Source organism: Phragmites australis, chromosome 9, assembly GCF_958298935.1.
Source record: "Phragmites australis chromosome 9, lpPhrAust1.1, whole genome shotgun sequence".
NCBI classification, from domain to species: domain Eukaryota; kingdom Viridiplantae; phylum Streptophyta; class Magnoliopsida; order Poales; family Poaceae; genus Phragmites; species Phragmites australis.
In genome coordinates, this window is record NC_084929.1 from 14863326 (window position 1) to 14881168 (window position 17843).

Genomic DNA, 17843 nt, shown 5'->3' on the forward strand with positions numbered 1-17843 from the left:
TGTCTGAAACCTCAAAAAATTTGAAGACGTTCTCCTAAATTGCAAACTTACAAAATTTGATCTTTATTGCACGAATGAGTTCACAAGATGCATCTCCACAACATTCTTAAAAGAATCTCCATTAAAAACTAACCTTAGATGAGTTCCTCACTTTTTGCTAAAAAGAAAACTCTCTCGGTTCCTATTCACCGATTGAAAACTAGTTCCTCACTTAGTATCGTCAGAGAGCACAAGAATCCGACTAAACTACATCGGCCTTCAACCCGTCACTCGGCTGGGCCTCAGCCATAACCCGCGCGTGCCACTGGACCTTAGACACCACCTAGCTGGGCCGCCTCAGAACTGGGTTGTAGGCACACCATCGACGACCATTAGCCAAAACAGGACCATGCACATAGCACAACCTGTGCATAGTACACCATCTTTTTTAATTCTTCCCTCTTTATTCCATAGCACACACGAATGCATGCCTATAGAATAATTCTTTTACGCCATACATCACATGATTCATCTTCACACCATAGACCACACAACTCTCATATACGTCTTATGCTATAATGCATCTTCACATGTACTTCACATGCAGCGTTCCTTAGCTCGAACATCCCATGTGACTTTTTGACCGTCTAATCTCTATTCGTTCCGAACCTATTCCTGGTCCCTATCACCAACCATATTCATCCTCATGACACATATGCACATCAACAAAACCAACAACGAATTTGAAACAGAAGTTTTCCAAACTTCACATCAATCCACCTAAGATCACTCACATGAGTGTATTGCATATATTAAAACCATAAGTATCATTATGTTACTACGAGCGTATCCAAGTAACATATTAGCAACACATACACATCCTCTATGCCATAATGCTAAATCACTTTGCTTTTACCAATTTCATGATAAGACCAAAGTTTTAGCACACATGATCAATATGTGACAAAACAAAATCAAATGGATTGAGACTGACAAGCATAAACAACTGCTCCGTGTGATTCTTTTTTCTTTTCGAGGACTCGGAAAGTCAAGCCTCCAATGCTTAAGATTCCATATAATATCTATTATGTCATTTGAACTCTCAAGGATTGCTAAATAATGACATTTTTCTTTTCGAGGACTCGGAAAGTCAAGCCTCCAATGCTTAAGATTCCATATAATATCTATTATGTCATTTGAACTCTCAAGGATTGCTAAATAATGACATAGGAGAACCAAACGAGACTATATTGGTAATTTGCTGAGTTCCAATGAAAGAAAATATTTGAGGGCGTCGGGCTTGGAAGCGCCACTTCAATGCTGTTTCTTGTCAGACAACGTTGGGATCTTTGATAGAAGCTTCCCATCGAGCACTGCGTATTGCTTCTTGATCTCGATCAGGGCCTTCTCGCCCACAACATCGACTTGATCTTCGTATTTCTCATATAGCATGGGCAGTGTGTATGCCATCAGGAAAACTACAAAAAAAGATCAAATTCAGCATTTTTTGAACGACGATGAGCAATAGAAGTGCAATATGATAATCTTATAGGCAGATGTAAGCTTGGATCTGTATATTTTGACACACTTTTCAGAATATAACATTTTATATGTAATGTAAGCATAGTCTATAAGTGCAAGTTTCATGTCGACACTGTTACCCAATTTCCAGTTTTACAGATAATCCGCAGAGAAGAGATGCCAAAATCAGATACTCCCTTTTCGTTACTTGACATGAACTGATTGCAGAATTCAAAATCTTAGTATATCACAATGTGTTATTTGATTAAATTACCATTTGAATTAGACAACTGCATCTCATTCAGTCCAATTGGTATGTTGCCTTGGAGAAGTAAAACAAGTAAAAAACTACATCGTCCTTTCTTGTACTTTGTCATTCAAAATTAAAAGAGAAAGCTATTTTATCAGTAAATATTTTCAGAAGTCGCTACTGTTAAGTACCTATGCAGATATTCCTGATTAAGCTCTTCAATTTCTTACAATGAAGAATACATAGAAATGAAAGTACCAACTTATTCAAACGTCATTTCTGCATGTACGGGAAGCCTTTGAGAGTCCGATTTGTCCTTAAATCTTCAAAGTATTACTCAAATTATGCAGAGTAAGTAACATACAGCAAACATTTTCAAAAGACATTAATAATGTAAATTAATCTGCGGTGAAAGCAAAGAGAAAGTAGACAAGGAGATTACTAGTGTAAGACAGAGTCAAGAAGCTGAAGCAGCTCCCAAGTATAGAAATGAACCACAGGACTGCAATTGACTGCAAGAAAAAAATGCTCCAGTAAGAAAAGTGAACCACAGCGCCATCTTACTTAAAACAGAAAACAAGGGGGAACGAAAGAGGTGGTAGAACTCAGGTTACCATCAGATATGTTTTCAGGTCTTTCCCAGAAGCAACGTTGCGCAATGTAAAGAAAGCCTCATTGATTTCTTTCCTTGCAATATGAGCGAACTTCAGGCATTGGACTTCAGATAGAATGACCTCTGGGAACCTTGGAGGAGACCTAAAATTGCAAGGATGCTATATCATTTCCCAAAGTATAATTACATCATAGGTGAGATCCTGATAAATTTTGTACAATTTGTCGAACAAGATTGAATTGGTCATTCTGTTGTGTCCACTCACTAAATAACAATCAAGGCTCTTTTAATATAGATGTTTATTAGCATTTAAGATATCATAGAAGCTTTATCAAACTGATAAAACTATGTTTGTATAACTAAGATATAGGATTGTACATTTGCATAGAAAACTACATACTGCAACAGAAGGGCCATCTCCAGAACAAATTGCAGGGAACGAAGCAACTAGATTCATTTAATAACTAGTGGAGAATTGGGAATATGACGGAAGAAATGGCAATATGGAGCCAAATATGCGAGTTTATTTGATCACTTGTCTACTGTAACTACTTCTGATAACATTACTTTTGCATGAATAGATAGCGGTGCATCATACATCTGAAACATAAAGAAGACTTACTAAATTGATTATTCTTCTATCGAACCATAAATGCTACTCTCGGATCAAAGAGGTTGGCAGCATGATCAGTGCACAACTCTTCGACAAATATAGATACTGAAGTTGTAGTTTGGCAAGGTTTCAGATTAAATTTTCACTATCAAAGGCTGGGGGGACATTGTGATGGAAAGACAGTGATCAAATACAATGTGCTACTACTAGCCTAGAAAAATGGACAGTAGAGAGGAACAGAAGGAACGACCTGTTGATGAAGGATGCAGCATTGGACCAGACGAAGCATACGGTGAGGAAGACGATGAGCGCGTGGCAGAGGAAGGTGAGGAGGTGGTAGCCGATGCCTTCAAAAAGCAGCCAGATCACGGTCACACCTGCCAGGATGCTCCCGGATGTCTGCTTGTTCCTCCACAGCACAAGATCAGCGGCTGTAAAGAGAAGACAAAGATCAGATGCATTGTCGTCAGCAGCAGCACACCTAACATGGATAATTTTTTTCCTTCATAACCATTTTATAAATTGCATGAATGATCCATATATCCGTGTTTCTTATATAATGTGTCTTGACAGTGTTTCTCAATCTTGTTTTTTTTTAGCGAAGCATTTCCATGATGCATGTCGAAAACGTCATATTAATCGTCAAAGACGGCTAAATGCCGTTTGACTAGAGTATACATGATGGTTTACACATCACTAACAGACCGGCCATAATATACATACATACCTTTGCCCCCGCCGAGGACGTGATGCAATGGATGCTTCCTCCCGAAGAGCCTCTTCTTCTTAGATTTCTTTGGCTTTTTGTCATCATCGGAGTCCGACGAAGACGACGACGACGAGTGCTTGTACTCGTGGATCTTCTCACTGATCTTCTCCAGGAGAGAGCCGTGCTCCTCGTTTTCAGACATCATTCCCTCCCCTATCTTGTCGCAAATCACCAACGAAAAACAATCAGAAAGGCTGCACAAAACAAATCCAAGAACACTCAAACTGGGATAAACATAAATCGAGTCAGGAAAACGGCATGAACTGAACAACCTCGACGTCGCGTCATTGAATTTGAGAACAAGAAACCGAAATGGAAATGGAGAGACGAATCAAGAACCTTCTCGATCTAAGAAAGTCAGTATCAAGGATAGATACTTACAGTGAGAAGGTAATTTATTCAACGACACTCGTTACCCCTGTTCTTGCAATTTATTTTCGTCTTTTTACTTCTGGGTCTCTGCCTTTACCCTTCTGTTTTATTGTTCTTGTGGGTTGGGTGGAGTTCTTCTTTGGGAGGAAACCGAAATCGAAGGGGTAGCGCCGCAAATATAACGGTTGGGAGCCATAGGCGGGGGGCGCCCAGAAATAGTAACCCATCGTACACTTTGATAACGTTTAGGTAGCCATGCATGTCTCCTGCGTGGCATTAACATCCACGGCTTTTTAGGGTATGTTGTTTTTTTATTCTGATATTAACGATTCAGATTTTGATTTTGACAATCTAAAATCTGTGTTGTATAACCTAAAACAAACAACATCAGATTATTAGAATCTCTCTTTTCTCTTCCTCTCCCCTACAGAGTCGCTCTCTCCCTCGAGCAGCGGAGATGGTGTTTGCCCTCGAGCACCTGCATGGCCTCGGCATCGTGTACCGTGACCTCAAGCTAGAGATGAAGCTGGCGAGCCAATGTTCCACTGCGTGCTCATCGCGCCACTGGACCTGCACGCACGGTGTCAAGAGACATACCATCTTTTGCGACATCGCTAGTTCAGCTGGAGGAGCGAGGAGGTGGGGCAAGAGAGGGAGATGACAGGTGGCGAGGGAGCTCGTTGCAGCTATGCTCTAGTGACGGAGGGGATATGCCGACCCCCAAAACGGATTCTAGTCGTTGAGGTGGTGCTGTAGACAAGCAGGGAGGAGATGAGGCTCACCGAGGAGGGAGATTGGTGCGGTGGCGCTCGTAGGCAAATATCGAGTGGTGCGGCGGTGGGCTCGGTCGTCGGCGGCGGTTGCTATTCCATTGGCAGGAATGACGAGGAAGGGGTGCTGCGCCACAGCATGAACTTGAGGAAGCTATAGCTAGACTCGACTTTGGCAGAGATGGCGTAGAGAGGCAGGACGATGATGAGATGCGGCCACCGGTGAAGATGCTCGTCATGGCGCAGCTGTGGTGGGTTGGGGCCGTAGGCGAGGTCGCAGGTGTGTTCCTAGCAGTGGTGCGGTGATCCAGCAATAAAGTCACGATGTGAGGCTCACCGTGGGCAGAGATCAGTGTGCACGACGTAACGCCAGAGTTGGGTTAGAAAGGCACAGGAGTGACGACGCTTCGGGTTTTGAGGGACGACGAGAGTGGTGGCACCTTTGATGGAGAAAGAAGCGAAGAGAGAAAGAAGCGAACAGTTATTTTGTAATAGCATGATGGGTAAATATTTGTTACAATCTGGTAAAAGTAGCCTTTTATTGAATTGTGGATTGTGGAATAATATGGTCCCAGAATGTGAATTGTGGAGTGTACAATCGTGTTGTTTGTTTTAAATTCTAATTTAAGAAGGAGAATCCATAATTAGAATAAAAAACAAATTGAACTTAAAACGGTAGAATTTCCACTCAAAAAATAAAAAATGTAGGATTTTACTATGTAGTGAACAATTTTCTTTTTAGGTGGAAGTGGGTGGAATTTATGATATTTTTCAAGATTCAAATGCAAGTATCTTTGGAACCATGTGTTCGTTGTGAAAACCGTTAGAGATCACGATGTACGTTGCACACAAATAATTACAAAAATATTATCAATATTACATATATTTTAGTAACTTTGCAAACTCAACAGTGCAATTATACTATCTTATTAAATCAAATATACTATCGAAACAAACCACATATAAATTTGAAATATGTCTTTGTAAACCATTGAACGTGGTTTCAGAAATTGTTACCAGGTTTTCAGAAATGTTGAGAGACTTCTTAAGTAGTGAACATCGACTTGCTAAAAGTGCCACCCAAAATTGAAGTATGCTTATCTTTTAAACCAAGAATCTGATTCATAATTTGTTTGAGCTATCGCGTTGCTTATGATGATGTCAACAAAGCAAGATATATATTTGCGTACATTCCAGCTTCTTTTGGAGCTGTACGTGTGTTATGGGAACAAATAAAAAACGAAATCGAAGATTGTTCAGGGAATTCTCTGTTAAAACACCGCTTCCAGTTAGCCATTCTCTCTTTGAATCATCATATTTCTTATAAATCAAATATTGTACATGAAAACAGTATATATTTCTTACAAACTAGCAACTGTAAACATGTTTCATATATGTGGAATAAATTCAGGATATATCAATCTCAAGAAGTAAAAGAATATAGCATAACAAAAGAAAGATTTACATACACGATGATTGAATTCAAGTGGTCATTCGATGTGGAGATGGATGGTGTTGAGAAGACAGTCATCATCCATCAACGGAGGTGGCTAGCGTTGATTAGGTCGGTGCGAGCCAATAAGTGGAGAGGTAGCTGATACCCATATGCGGAGGTGATCGGCGCGTGACTAAAGTTGAGGTTGTTGCCTATCGATCATGTAGGTAGTAGTAGGGACCGGATGAATTTTGGAAATAAATTAAGAGAAGGGAAGAGAGCACAATAGTTACAGATCTTATCGTAGTTTTGAAAGAGAGGAAGAAAAGAACACATCGTTGATTGACCTTAGCCTTTCATTATGTGATGATCATTTATTTGATTTAAGTTTTAGAAATATAGTGATAAAAGGAAAGAGGGCACACTATACAATCAAGGAAGACGATTAAGGACGATGCATGGGGACTAGGTTGATTGTTAATAGGCTAATTGATCATGACTTTTTATATTATAGGAGAGGGGAGGAGACGGGGGGCTAACTTTGATTATGGATCGTTTGATCGTGTACGATGAAGATTACTTAGATCTGTCATAACTTGTCTATTTTATAGGAGTATATATAATATATACTTCAAAAATTAATGGAGATGAAATACTATATGAGAAATAGAAAAGGCTCAATCATTTACCATCTTGTATTCTAGGTAGTCATGCAAATATACTAGTGGAACAAGCCATATGACCAAGCTAGTGAAATAAGTATGAAACCAGTCACAATAATGGGAAAAATATTTGGTGGAAACCATTTCTTTGGTAGAATCATAAGACCCCTCCAAAAAATATATCTATAAGTTTAAAAGATATTAAAAAAAATTCACACATCTAGAGTGGGTAACCTCAAATAAGCAGGAAAAATTATAAAATCGAGCCTGTGAATTTTTTTTCAGAATTTTCAAAAACTTCTAGTTATGTTTTTTAGAGGAGTTTTCACGGAATATTTCTCCCACAATAGTTGGGGATAACTTGCTCGAAGTAATGCTGAAATGTATTAATCATTTTCTATGAACAGTTCGAATACGTTTATGCATACAAGTGCACTTAAATGAGCCCACAGGTGACTCAATACATCAAAACCTAGTGTACAATGCTTCTTTTTATCCACGCCACACAAATTTAGCAAAACCGGAGAACAAAATCTCAAAATCCAAATTGTCAATTGGCAGACGCGCACTGTAAGTCTATCTACAATTCTATATACAGCACAGCACTCCACGGAGTGGACTGCAGATTTGACCCGACAATTCCATTCCATTTCTTAGTTAACTAGACATCAGTGCCACCGGCCATATGACCTCGAACTCGTCGAAGTCAACGCGGTCGTCCCTATCTCGGTCGGCAGCGGCGATCATGTCGCGCACCCGCGTCATGCACCCAGCCTCCGGCAGCCCCATCCGCGCGAGCACGGCCTGCAGCTCAGCCGCGGAGATGTAGCTGTCGCCGTCCTCGTCGAAGACCCGGAACGCCTCCCTCATCTCCTCTTTATTCTTGCGGCAGCTGGCAAAAATTTATTGAAAAAAAAACCAATAAACTCGGTAATTCTGTTTGTAAGCGTGCTGGTAAATTTACTTATTGATTAAAAAATTTAATAATTTTTACATTGGCACCATTTGATTCCCGAATCTAACATGCGAGAAAAAAACATCGGTCCGGAGGCCTACCGGACCACCCTCCCACCTAATTTATTTATATACTCCCTCCGGTTGCAAATGTAGGTTATTTTAGATTTGTGCATAAGGATTAAGAAAGTAGATCAAATGACCTTGTTGTCCTTTATTTATTCTGTACTAGAAAAGATAACTCATTCATTTGTGAAAGTGGTAGTATTTATTAAACAAAGGCAAGACGTGAACAAAAGAGAAAAAAAATGCATAGAAGTTCGAGAATGACTTATATTTAGAGAATAGTTGAGGAGGCTAAAACGACCTACATTTGCAACCAGAGGGAGTATTATTTTTTATGTTAAATGGTTTGGATACAATTTATATGATTTTCTATAGAAATTAAGTTTTTTTTAAATTTTACCTGAAAATTTTGGTCTACCGCCAATAAAATTCTGATAAATTCGATAATCCTATTTATCGCTAATCTCCAATAAACTATTGTTACCGATAAATTTTCACGGTCACCGTTGCAGTCGGCGAGCTCGGCATGGAGCGCCTCGAAGTTTGTGAACCGTAGCCTCGGCGGCAAAAATGCAAAAATAGACAGCATACACAGGCGTATTTGCCAAAATAGATAATAGATCAACGTCTTTGCAAATCTAACACCTGTATTTGGCACCTCAAAATCTGAAAACCCGATTTCGGTACCTCAAACACCGAAAACGGGCCGGCCCCACCTTTTTCGGCAACTGAGGTATCGAATATGGGACTGTTCACCGTATTCAACACCTCAGTTGCCGAAATCTCCATGTATTTGGCAACTGAGCTACTGAATATGGCGAATTCGGTAGCTCAGTTACTGAATTCGGCCTTTGCCGTGCACCAAGCAAGCGAGAAGCTAGGAAGCTGAAGTGCATAAAAGTGTAACTTTTTTATTTAACTCAAGATTTTCTTGGTGTACAAAAATAGTCCAAAAATTCTAAACATTTTTATGAGCAAACTATAGATCACTAGCAACCCATTTTAATTGTTTTGATCCAAAAAGCCTAAGCTAATATTTAATTAAAATTCTCCAAATAAAGCAACCTTTATAAATTGTGGTAATATTTAATGCCTCAAATAAATTCTCAAAAATCTAAAAACATTCACTAATATTCTTCTCATGTGACGTACTAATTTATAAAAATATTTCCAACCTTATGTTATTTAGTAAAAAAGTAAGTTTCTTTGTAATGCTCCATTTATATGCAGTTTTATCATTTCATGTGATATTCAATTTATGTTATTTTTTAAACCAAGGTTTTATACATGTTTGAATTTTTTATTCAAATTGAATAAAAAAATAATATCGCATAAAATAATAAAAAACATATAAATAAAGCATTACAAAAGTTTAATATTAATATGAGAACAAGGCGATATAAGATGTGATGACGGCGTGGAGCGCGCTTGTAGGTGCCGGGGCCTGCACGCTGTTGTTGAGGCCGAGGCGTCCCAGCGCACCCGGCCGATAGCTTAGCGAGCGGTATGACGCCGTCGCGGTCGAACAGGTCGAACACGCGCCACAGGTGCAGCACGTCGCACTACTTCTGCGACGATGCTGGCCGACCTGATGACGCCGCACCAGCCGTCGGTGCGGACACCATCGAATTAAGTTATAGCTAGGCTCGTTTCTGTGGGGACCAGGAAAATTAATATAATGTTAGAGCAAGAATTTGTCTTGCCCTAGTAAGTACGGCGAGAGTTTCTTCTAAGAAGGAGACTCAAGCTTGGAGACAAAGTTTAAGAGGAAAGAACACCACGAATGTATTGATGGCAAAGTTTAAGAGGAAAGAACACCACGAATGTATTGATGGTAGAAAAAATAGATTGATCTAGGAGGAGTATCACATCGTGAATTGGTGTTTTTCCACCTCTGTGTTTTTCTGCCGTCTAGCTCGTATGTTTTTCCTAGGCGACCATGGGCCCCTATTTATAGGGTCGTGCGTAGCTTGGCGTACAAGTTATCATAATGTACAAATATCTGGGACCAGATCGAATTACAGGGTATTATCTCAGATAACTACTTTTTACCCTATCTGGGAGACAAATATCTACCGTAGTAACTATCGTGTTGCCTGCCCCCTGAAGACGGCGAGCCGATTGCCAATTGCAGCCCGGTGCCGCACTGTCAGGAGTGTCAGGATAGCCTCTATTACACTGGAGTGTCAGGGTGGCATCCATCAGTCTAGGCGTTTAATGCTAGTCACTTCCCTGCAGGCAAAGCATGACCGGTGCTCCCCTTCCGGCAGATCTTTCTTAAGGCCTGCTGACTCACCTTGTAGCTTTCGGGAAGTCGTCCTGAATAGCTGGAGATGGGGGCCTCGGAAGGCATGGCTCCAGGAGGTGAAGGCTTCGGGGGGCAGGACTCTGGAAGGCCGAGGCTTCAGGAGGCCGAGGCTTCGGGGGATTGAGGCTTTGGGAGACCGAGGTCTCAAGGGGCCGAACTTCAGGAGGCTGGGTTTTGGGGGAGGGGGGGAGGGCTCAGCCTTCGGGAGGCTGGGCCGGTTAAGCCAAGGAAAGGCTTTGTAGGTACGAAGAGGTACCACAAAGGGACCTGATGACTTCGGATGTCGAGCCTTTGGCTGAGGGTCTGGAGATCAAGGCTTCGGAGGGACCTAGATAGTAATCTTCAACCATTATCCTCAGGCTGGTTTATTTTCCCTCAACAGTACCCCCTCATTCTCTGGCCCCGATGTTTCAGAGGGGTCAAAGGATGTAGAGGAAAACCAACCCCAGCCTGGTATAGTATCAAGGATGCCCAATGGTAATTCCCTATCCTCAAGAAGTTTTTTCATTGGGAACTATGGGTGTCAATGGCGAGGCCCAAGGCTGATGGCGTACTGGTGGTGGTGATCTGCTCTGGAGCTTGTTGGAGCTGGCATGCGCGGTATTGGGACCCCAGGCCAGAGGGGCGTTGATGGATGTGGTGTACTCTGGGGTCTGTGCTGAGGCCGATGCAGGTTACCCAGATTCCTTCAATATGGTTCTTTTTGCCTTTTGAGGTCGCTAGAGTAGAGGTTATGTGGAGGATTGGGGGACCCTATGCATTTACCTAGCAGGATGAGACGTTCTACTATCGCGTTCTGACTGGACAATGCGGGGGGTCGTTTAGGGTCTTGTGCCCACACCCCTGTCACGCGCCGAAAGGAGTCTTGGTTATTATTGTGACGGGACATCTGTGCGAGATAACAAGGCATTTGTTGTGGAACGCTACCACGTGCTGGCGGAACGACCAGAGCATGGCCATGGTCCCCTCAGGCATTCAATGGGGGGTACCACGGTGTTGCTTCCGCTTCATCTTTCGAGCTTACGTGGCTGCTTGGCCCGGGTATAAAGCTGGGGTCACCCTACTGGATTCGCCACAGCCCTACGAGCAAGTAGTTAACCTTGTCTTGAGTATGGCGTCGTCTTCCTCCTTACCCTCTTTGGAGATGTCGATGATCTTGACGGCTTCTTCGGGAGCTGGACCGTTTCGGTCGCCAGTAGAGGCGTCGGTGGCCACATCGCTTCCATCTCTGCAGGGGAGGCGGCTGCCTGCTGCTCCAGCCTGACCCTTGGCTTGGGAGGCCATGCCCGTCAAGATCATCAATATCTCCGATGATGAGGAGATCGAATGGGATCTCCTACGTGGGGAGAGCGAGCAGGCGTCTATGGAGACGATGACGAAGGAGGTGGCAGGGAAGGTGAGAGAGAAGGCCCTACCGGTGACCTCCTCGAACTCTTCTTCATCTTCCGACAGCTCGGGAACCGGCTATTATATCGGCTTCCGCAGCGGTAGGCCACAGACGAGGCGCATATGCCATCCCATGCGTGGCCCCTTCTGGGACCCGTAGGAGGTGAAGGCGGTCTCCTAAAGGGAGTTCTTGGTGAAGTCGTGAGGCATCCATGTCTCACGGTCGACCATGGCCTTGCAGTGGGCTCATGGCTTGACTTAGTCACCTTGTACTTTTTCTCACCCTGTTTTGCTCTGTCGGGGTCTATCTTCTTCGTAGCAATTTCTGTACTATCGCTTTTGTATGTGTCCTCTAGATGTACTAGTTGTTTAATAATATAATATGGACCTTCGGGGACGGTCGTGCTTCTTTTTGTATCGGAGTGCAAGGGGATCTTTCGAACGGGTGATCGTATGTGTGTGTGCCTTTGTGCCCTCAAGTTGCACTTCTTCATCCCCTTCGTAGGTGCTGGCTAGTTTTTCAGATGACCGAGGTACCGAGCCTTCACATAGATCATCGCCGGTTTCGTTCCTTCTAGGGGAGAGGTGGCCTCGGGAATCTGGTGGTGGTAGATACGTAGGGTAACTAAGGAGGGTCGAGTGAAGCAGTGGCGACCTCGTCGTTCCTGGTTATTGCGTACTCCTCGGGCTCAGCACTTGTAGGCCTTCCTCCAATTTTTTTCCAAATTTCCAACTCAGTGAAGTCCATCTGGAACCTTTGGAGACAAGCTCCGGAGGTGGTCCTTGACCCTTCGGGTTCCTTAGCCACTGCCTGGCTTTGGAGGCGATATGTTTAAAGCATGCGACAGCGTTGTTGGTGGTGACCAAAGGCTAGATGAGAGAGGTGGTCAGTGACACCCTCGGCCTTTTAGCCACTGCACGGCTTTGGAGGTACTCCATCCGGAGCCTGGCGACGGCATGTCACAGGCAAAGCCGAGGGCCAGGCAGGAGAGGTGATCTGTGACCCCCTCGACCCTTAGCCGCTGCCCGGCTCCAGAGGTACTCCATCCAGAGTTTGGCGATGGCGTGTCGGAGGCAAAGCTGAGGGCTAGGCGGAAGAGATGGTTCACGACCCCCTTGGCCTTTTAGCCGCTGCCCGACTCCGGAGGTACCTGGCAACGGTGTGTTAGAGGTGAAGTCGAGGGCCAGGCGGGAGAGGTGGTCTACAATCGCCTTGGCCCTTAGCCGCTACTCGACTCTGGAGGTACTCCGTTCGGAGCCTGGCGATGGTGTGTCGGAGGCAAAGCCGAGGGCTAGGTAGAAGAGGTGGTCTGCAACCCCCTCGGCCTTTTAGCCGCTGCCCGGCTCCAGTGTTACTCCTTTCAGAGCCTGGCGACGGCGTGTTGGAGGCAAAGCCAAGGGCCACGCGGGAGCGGTGGTCTGCGACCCCCTCGGACCTTGGCTACTATAATGAATTTGTGGCCTCTGCAATGGATAGTCGAGGGTTCCATTATGTTTCCCGTGCCATGCAGCGTGGGCTTTTATTAAATATCAGTATAATACTCATAAAATGACGTATGAAATATGTTTTTAAAGGAGATGGTAGGGTAATGATTTTACCTTCTGCCATACGTGTTTGAGTCACGCGGGTCATACCTTTCCCTGTAGGGAGGGGGGATTTTTAATCCCCTTTGATCTATTTTCTGTGCCCATTGGAAGCTAGCGGGTTTCATACCACTTCGACACAGAGGCATTTGCCTTCAATATGCGGGGTACTCTTCACGTCAGGTCCTTTTAGAACCTTTCCGTCCGGCAGAGTTTTCGGAAAACATCCCCCCTGCTGGGGTTTTTGGAAGTCCCTCCATTTTGTGGGAGGTTTGGTAATATCTCCATCGACCGGGGGCACACCAGCCTAGAACAGCAACTCCAGGTCGAAGTTGTCCTTGTTGAAGGTTGCAGCTTCATTGACGGCTTCTGAACAGCGGAAGAATGCAAGGAAGGGGACAACAAGTGTGAGTACAAAGATGTACTCCACAAGTGGAGGGAAAACATGATATGGGGCTTGAGTCAAGGAACGGCTAAACACGGTTAACTGCACTAAGCAGCTTATCCTAAGAGTCCAACATCAGGCATCCTATTTACTAAGTATGAGGACACTGCTATATCAAAAGCTTTGACTCATCGGATTTCATCCGACAACCAAGACTCACCAGGTAATTCCATTACCTTGCTACTCGACCAACCATACCAAACCCAGATCCCAACTAATCATGAAGAAGTCCAAGCCGCTCTTGTCCGTGAGAATGGCTGATCGGCAGTTTGTTACTCTGCAGAGCTTGCACAGCTTTCCCCATGAGTTGTGATTCCCATGTTACTTCACACTTCTGAGGTGTGGAGTCATGGTCTCACTACAAGTCCTTTACAAAGCTCCTTCTAACCTACTGGCACCCACTGAGGTTTCATCGCTAACAGACGATTACATCGCTGCAGAAACCCCCTCTTGTGCCACTTAACCGTCCAACAGTGCCCACAAAGCCAAAGGGGTGGCTAATAAGTCGGCCAGGACGTACCCATATAGGCCTCATGGTTGCACGATTTAACTTGGTTACGGGCTTCAAGAACAGGTCCTTAGTACCCTACACAGAAACAAACACAAGCCTGCTATTCAGCACCACCTCAAACCAACCATTCTGTTGGGATTCCTATACCATGTTGATACATAAATACCATTTCCCAAATATGGTTGCATAGTTCATTAGTCAATGTTAACATTTCCCCCAACCCTGACAGCACTAGCATATCTACCCAGTTTGTAACATGATAAAACAACGGCGATAAGGAATATTTATTCAAAACTAATAAACCCTAATATGGGATTTCATATTTAGGCAAGCATGTATCGAAGGTAAAACATCTATATAAATATCCTAAAAATAGGTGCAAGATGCTCAAGGACACTTGCCTTCGACGGAGTGTTGCTCAAAATCCTCGAACACTTAGTCTTGAAGGTTTCCGGACAGCTCAGCTCCTACTCGACAAACTGAAAAAGCACACAAAATAAAACTCTAAGGATAGTACACCAAACAGTACAGAATCTAAAAAAACACACCCTATTAAAAGATTCTACACGTCGCTACAAACATTTGAGCTCTTGAACTTCCATGGACTAATCTACAAATTTTAGTTGAATTCTGAGAATAAAGCGAATTGTTTTTATACTAAAAAAGTGGATTTATGACATCATAAACATTTGCTGAATTATTTCTCTAAAGGAAATCCATGGAAAAGGTTCACGGGACCCGTGGACCACGGCCTTATGGCCGGTCCACGGTCCACGGTGGACTGGGGCTCAAAGGGTTATGCCCGGTCTAATCCGAGCCGTCGGATTTGGATCAGGTGGCCGAGATGAAACACGGGAGGCGACGGGCGGGCAGGACGAGAGAGATGGCGGTTGACGGTGGCGGGCGACCGGGAGCTCGCCGGCGCAACACGAAAAGGCGCCTTCATCCATCAATCTCGACGGGATTAGGCGCAAAAGAGAGAGGAGGGGATGAGGGTCATCACCGTGGGCTCAGCGGCGGCGGAGCAGCTCCGGAGACGGTCGGCGACGGGGAAGAATGGGCAGTGGCCTTCGGTCACAGCCGGGCCTGGGCCGAGCCGAGCTGCTCCGCCCAAGCTGCCCGACCCGAGCTTGGGCAGAGCAGCTCGGCTCAGGCTAGGCCCCACCTATCACCGACAGGGAGCAGGAGGGGCAGCTTGGCCAAAATGGCAGGCCGGCTCGGCGCTAGCGGGCCGACGCGGGGGAGAAAGATGGCGGCCCAAGCAGAAGAAGGGAGGGGAGAGGGGTTGGGCTGGGGAGAAAGGTTCAGCCCAATAGCTATTTTCCATTTAGGAAAGCCTTTTCTTTTTAGATTTCAAACAAATTTTCAAAGGGGATTTTAAACGAGCGATTTCTAACGAATTTTTGCAAACTTTTTTTCCACGCATAAGAACCTTATTGCATCTACAACGGCATGAATGCATTAAACATATAACCTATGCCAATTTAAATTTAGAAATCAATTTCCTTATTGAACAAAATTGCAACCACCTATTTAATTTCTAGCAAAATTTTAAATTATTGTGAAAATTGAAATTTAGGGTGTTACAAACCTACCCCCCTTAGGCTGAATCTCGCCCTCAAGATTCAGAAGGATCAGAGAAGAGATGGGGAAACTCAGTCTGTAGATCATCTTCTCTATCCCAGGTTGCTTCTTCTTCTGAGTGATGCTTCCACTGCACCTTGCATATACGGACTCGCCTGTTTCTGTTCACTCGTTCTGACGTATCGAGAATCTTGACCGGATATTCAGAATATGAGAGATCTTCTCGCACATCCAGTTCTTCTACTGGCAACTATTCTTTGGAAACCCTTAAGCACTTCTTTAACTGTGACACATGGAAAACATCGTGTACTCCCGAGAGTTGAGGAGGTAACTCAAGCTGGTAAGCTACTTCTCCTCATTTGCCCAATATCTTATACGGACCAATAAACCAAGGTGAAAGCTTGCCTTTAACCTTGAATCTACGTAGACCTCTGATCGGTGATACTTTGAAATACACGAAATCTCCTACTTCAAAAGTCAGTTCCCGACGTCAATGATCTGCATAACTCTTCTGCCTTGATTGTGTTGTTTTCATATTATCTGTGATCTCTTGCACTTGTCTTTCTGCGTCTCTCAGAACTTCTGGACCAAAAACTTGGATTTCTCTAGTCTGGTTCCAGAACAACAGGGTACTGCACTTCCTTTCGTACAAAGCATGAAAAAGGGACATCTTGAGACTAGCTTAATAACTGTTGTTGTACGAGAATTCTGCAAACGGCAGATCCTTGTCCCAACTATTACCATTCTTCAAAGCACATGAACTCAACATTTCTTCAAGGATTTGATTTACCCTTTCTGTTTGTCCGTCTGTCTGCGGGTGATGTGCTGAGTTGAAATTCAACCTTGTGTCCATAGACTCATGTAGACATTGCCAGAACTGTGAGGTAAACTAACTGCCACGATCGGATACAATTATCTTAGGTACCCCATGCAGAGACACAATTCTGGACATATACAATTCATCTAGCTTCAAACCTTTATAGGTTTCCTTGACTGGAATGAAATGAGCTACTTTTGTCAGCTGATCAACTACGACCCATATAGAATCATATCCTGACTGGTTTCGAGGTAGACCCACGATGAAATCCATGCTGATTTCTTCCCACTTCCATTCAGGTATTTTCAAAGGCTGTAGCAGTCTTGCTGGTCTTTAATGTTCGGCTTTGACTCATTGACAGATATCACACAAAGCTACGTGTTCTGCTACTGCACGTTTCATTCCGTACCACCAATACTGATCTTTAAGATCTTGGTACATCTTGGTACTCCCTAGGTGAATGGAATTTGTTGAATCATGAGCTTCTTTTAAAATTGTATCCTAAATAGCTTCCACATCCGGAACACATATCATGTGCTTATACCACACTGTGCCTTGTTCATCTTCAGTGAAATCTGGGGCTTTGCCAATTTTGATCAACTGCTTGATTTCCAAAATCTTGTCATCCTCAAGCTGACCCTTTCTTATATCCTGTTCAAGCGTCAAGTCTATTTCCATTGCAACCATCTCTGTGTTATATACCATACCCAGATTCAACCTTTCAAACTCCTTGCATAGCTTGGGACTCAACTCTTGAAGAGTTATAGCATTAACTTGAGATTTTCTGCTCAAAGCATCTGCTACTATGTTTGCTTTTCCTTGGTGATAGTTGATACGCAGATTGTAATCTTTGATGTGCTCTAACCATCTGCATTGCCTGAGGTTAAGATCCGGCTGAGTAAAGATATACTTCAAGCTCTTATGATCTGAGTAGATCTCACATCTCTGACCAATCAGATAATGCCTCTAGATTTTTAGTGCATGAACCACTGCGGCTAACTCCAAGTCATGTGTTGGATAATTCTTTTCATGCTTTCTTAACTGCCATGATGCATATGCTACGACATGACCTTCTTGCATGAGCACACATCCCAAACCTTGTCGGCACGCATCGCAATACACTGAAAACGGCTTCTGAGCATCTGACATGTTCAAAACTGGTGCGGAGGTCAACCTTTTCTTCAATTCATTGAAACTGGCTTCT

At 43.8% G+C, this 17843-nt stretch overlaps 2 protein-coding genes across 2 annotated transcripts; both read right to left on the minus strand.

Moving 5' to 3' along the window:
• Nucleotides 1–1293: 1293 nt before the first annotated feature.
• Nucleotides 1294–3890, minus strand: LOC133929749 (reticulon-like protein B1). Its single transcript, XM_062376532.1, has 5 exons — nucleotides 3704–3890; nucleotides 3227–3407; nucleotides 2365–2506; nucleotides 2193–2262; nucleotides 1294–1457 (listed from the first exon to the last, which is right to left on the minus strand). The coding sequence occupies exons 1-5, from the start codon at nucleotides 3888–3890 to the stop codon at nucleotides 1294–1296; spliced, it is 744 nt and encodes a 247-aa protein (XP_062232516.1).
• A 3751-nt stretch (nucleotides 3891–7641) lies between these two features.
• LOC133928012 (probable calcium-binding protein CML21) lies at nucleotides 7642–11596 on the minus strand. The gene is made up of 2 exons (XM_062374310.1): nucleotides 11412–11596; nucleotides 7642–7876 (listed from the first exon to the last, which is right to left on the minus strand). The coding sequence occupies exons 1-2, from the start codon at nucleotides 11594–11596 to the stop codon at nucleotides 7642–7644; spliced, it is 420 nt and encodes a 139-aa protein (XP_062230294.1).
• Between the last annotated feature and the right edge of the window lie 6247 nt (nucleotides 11597–17843).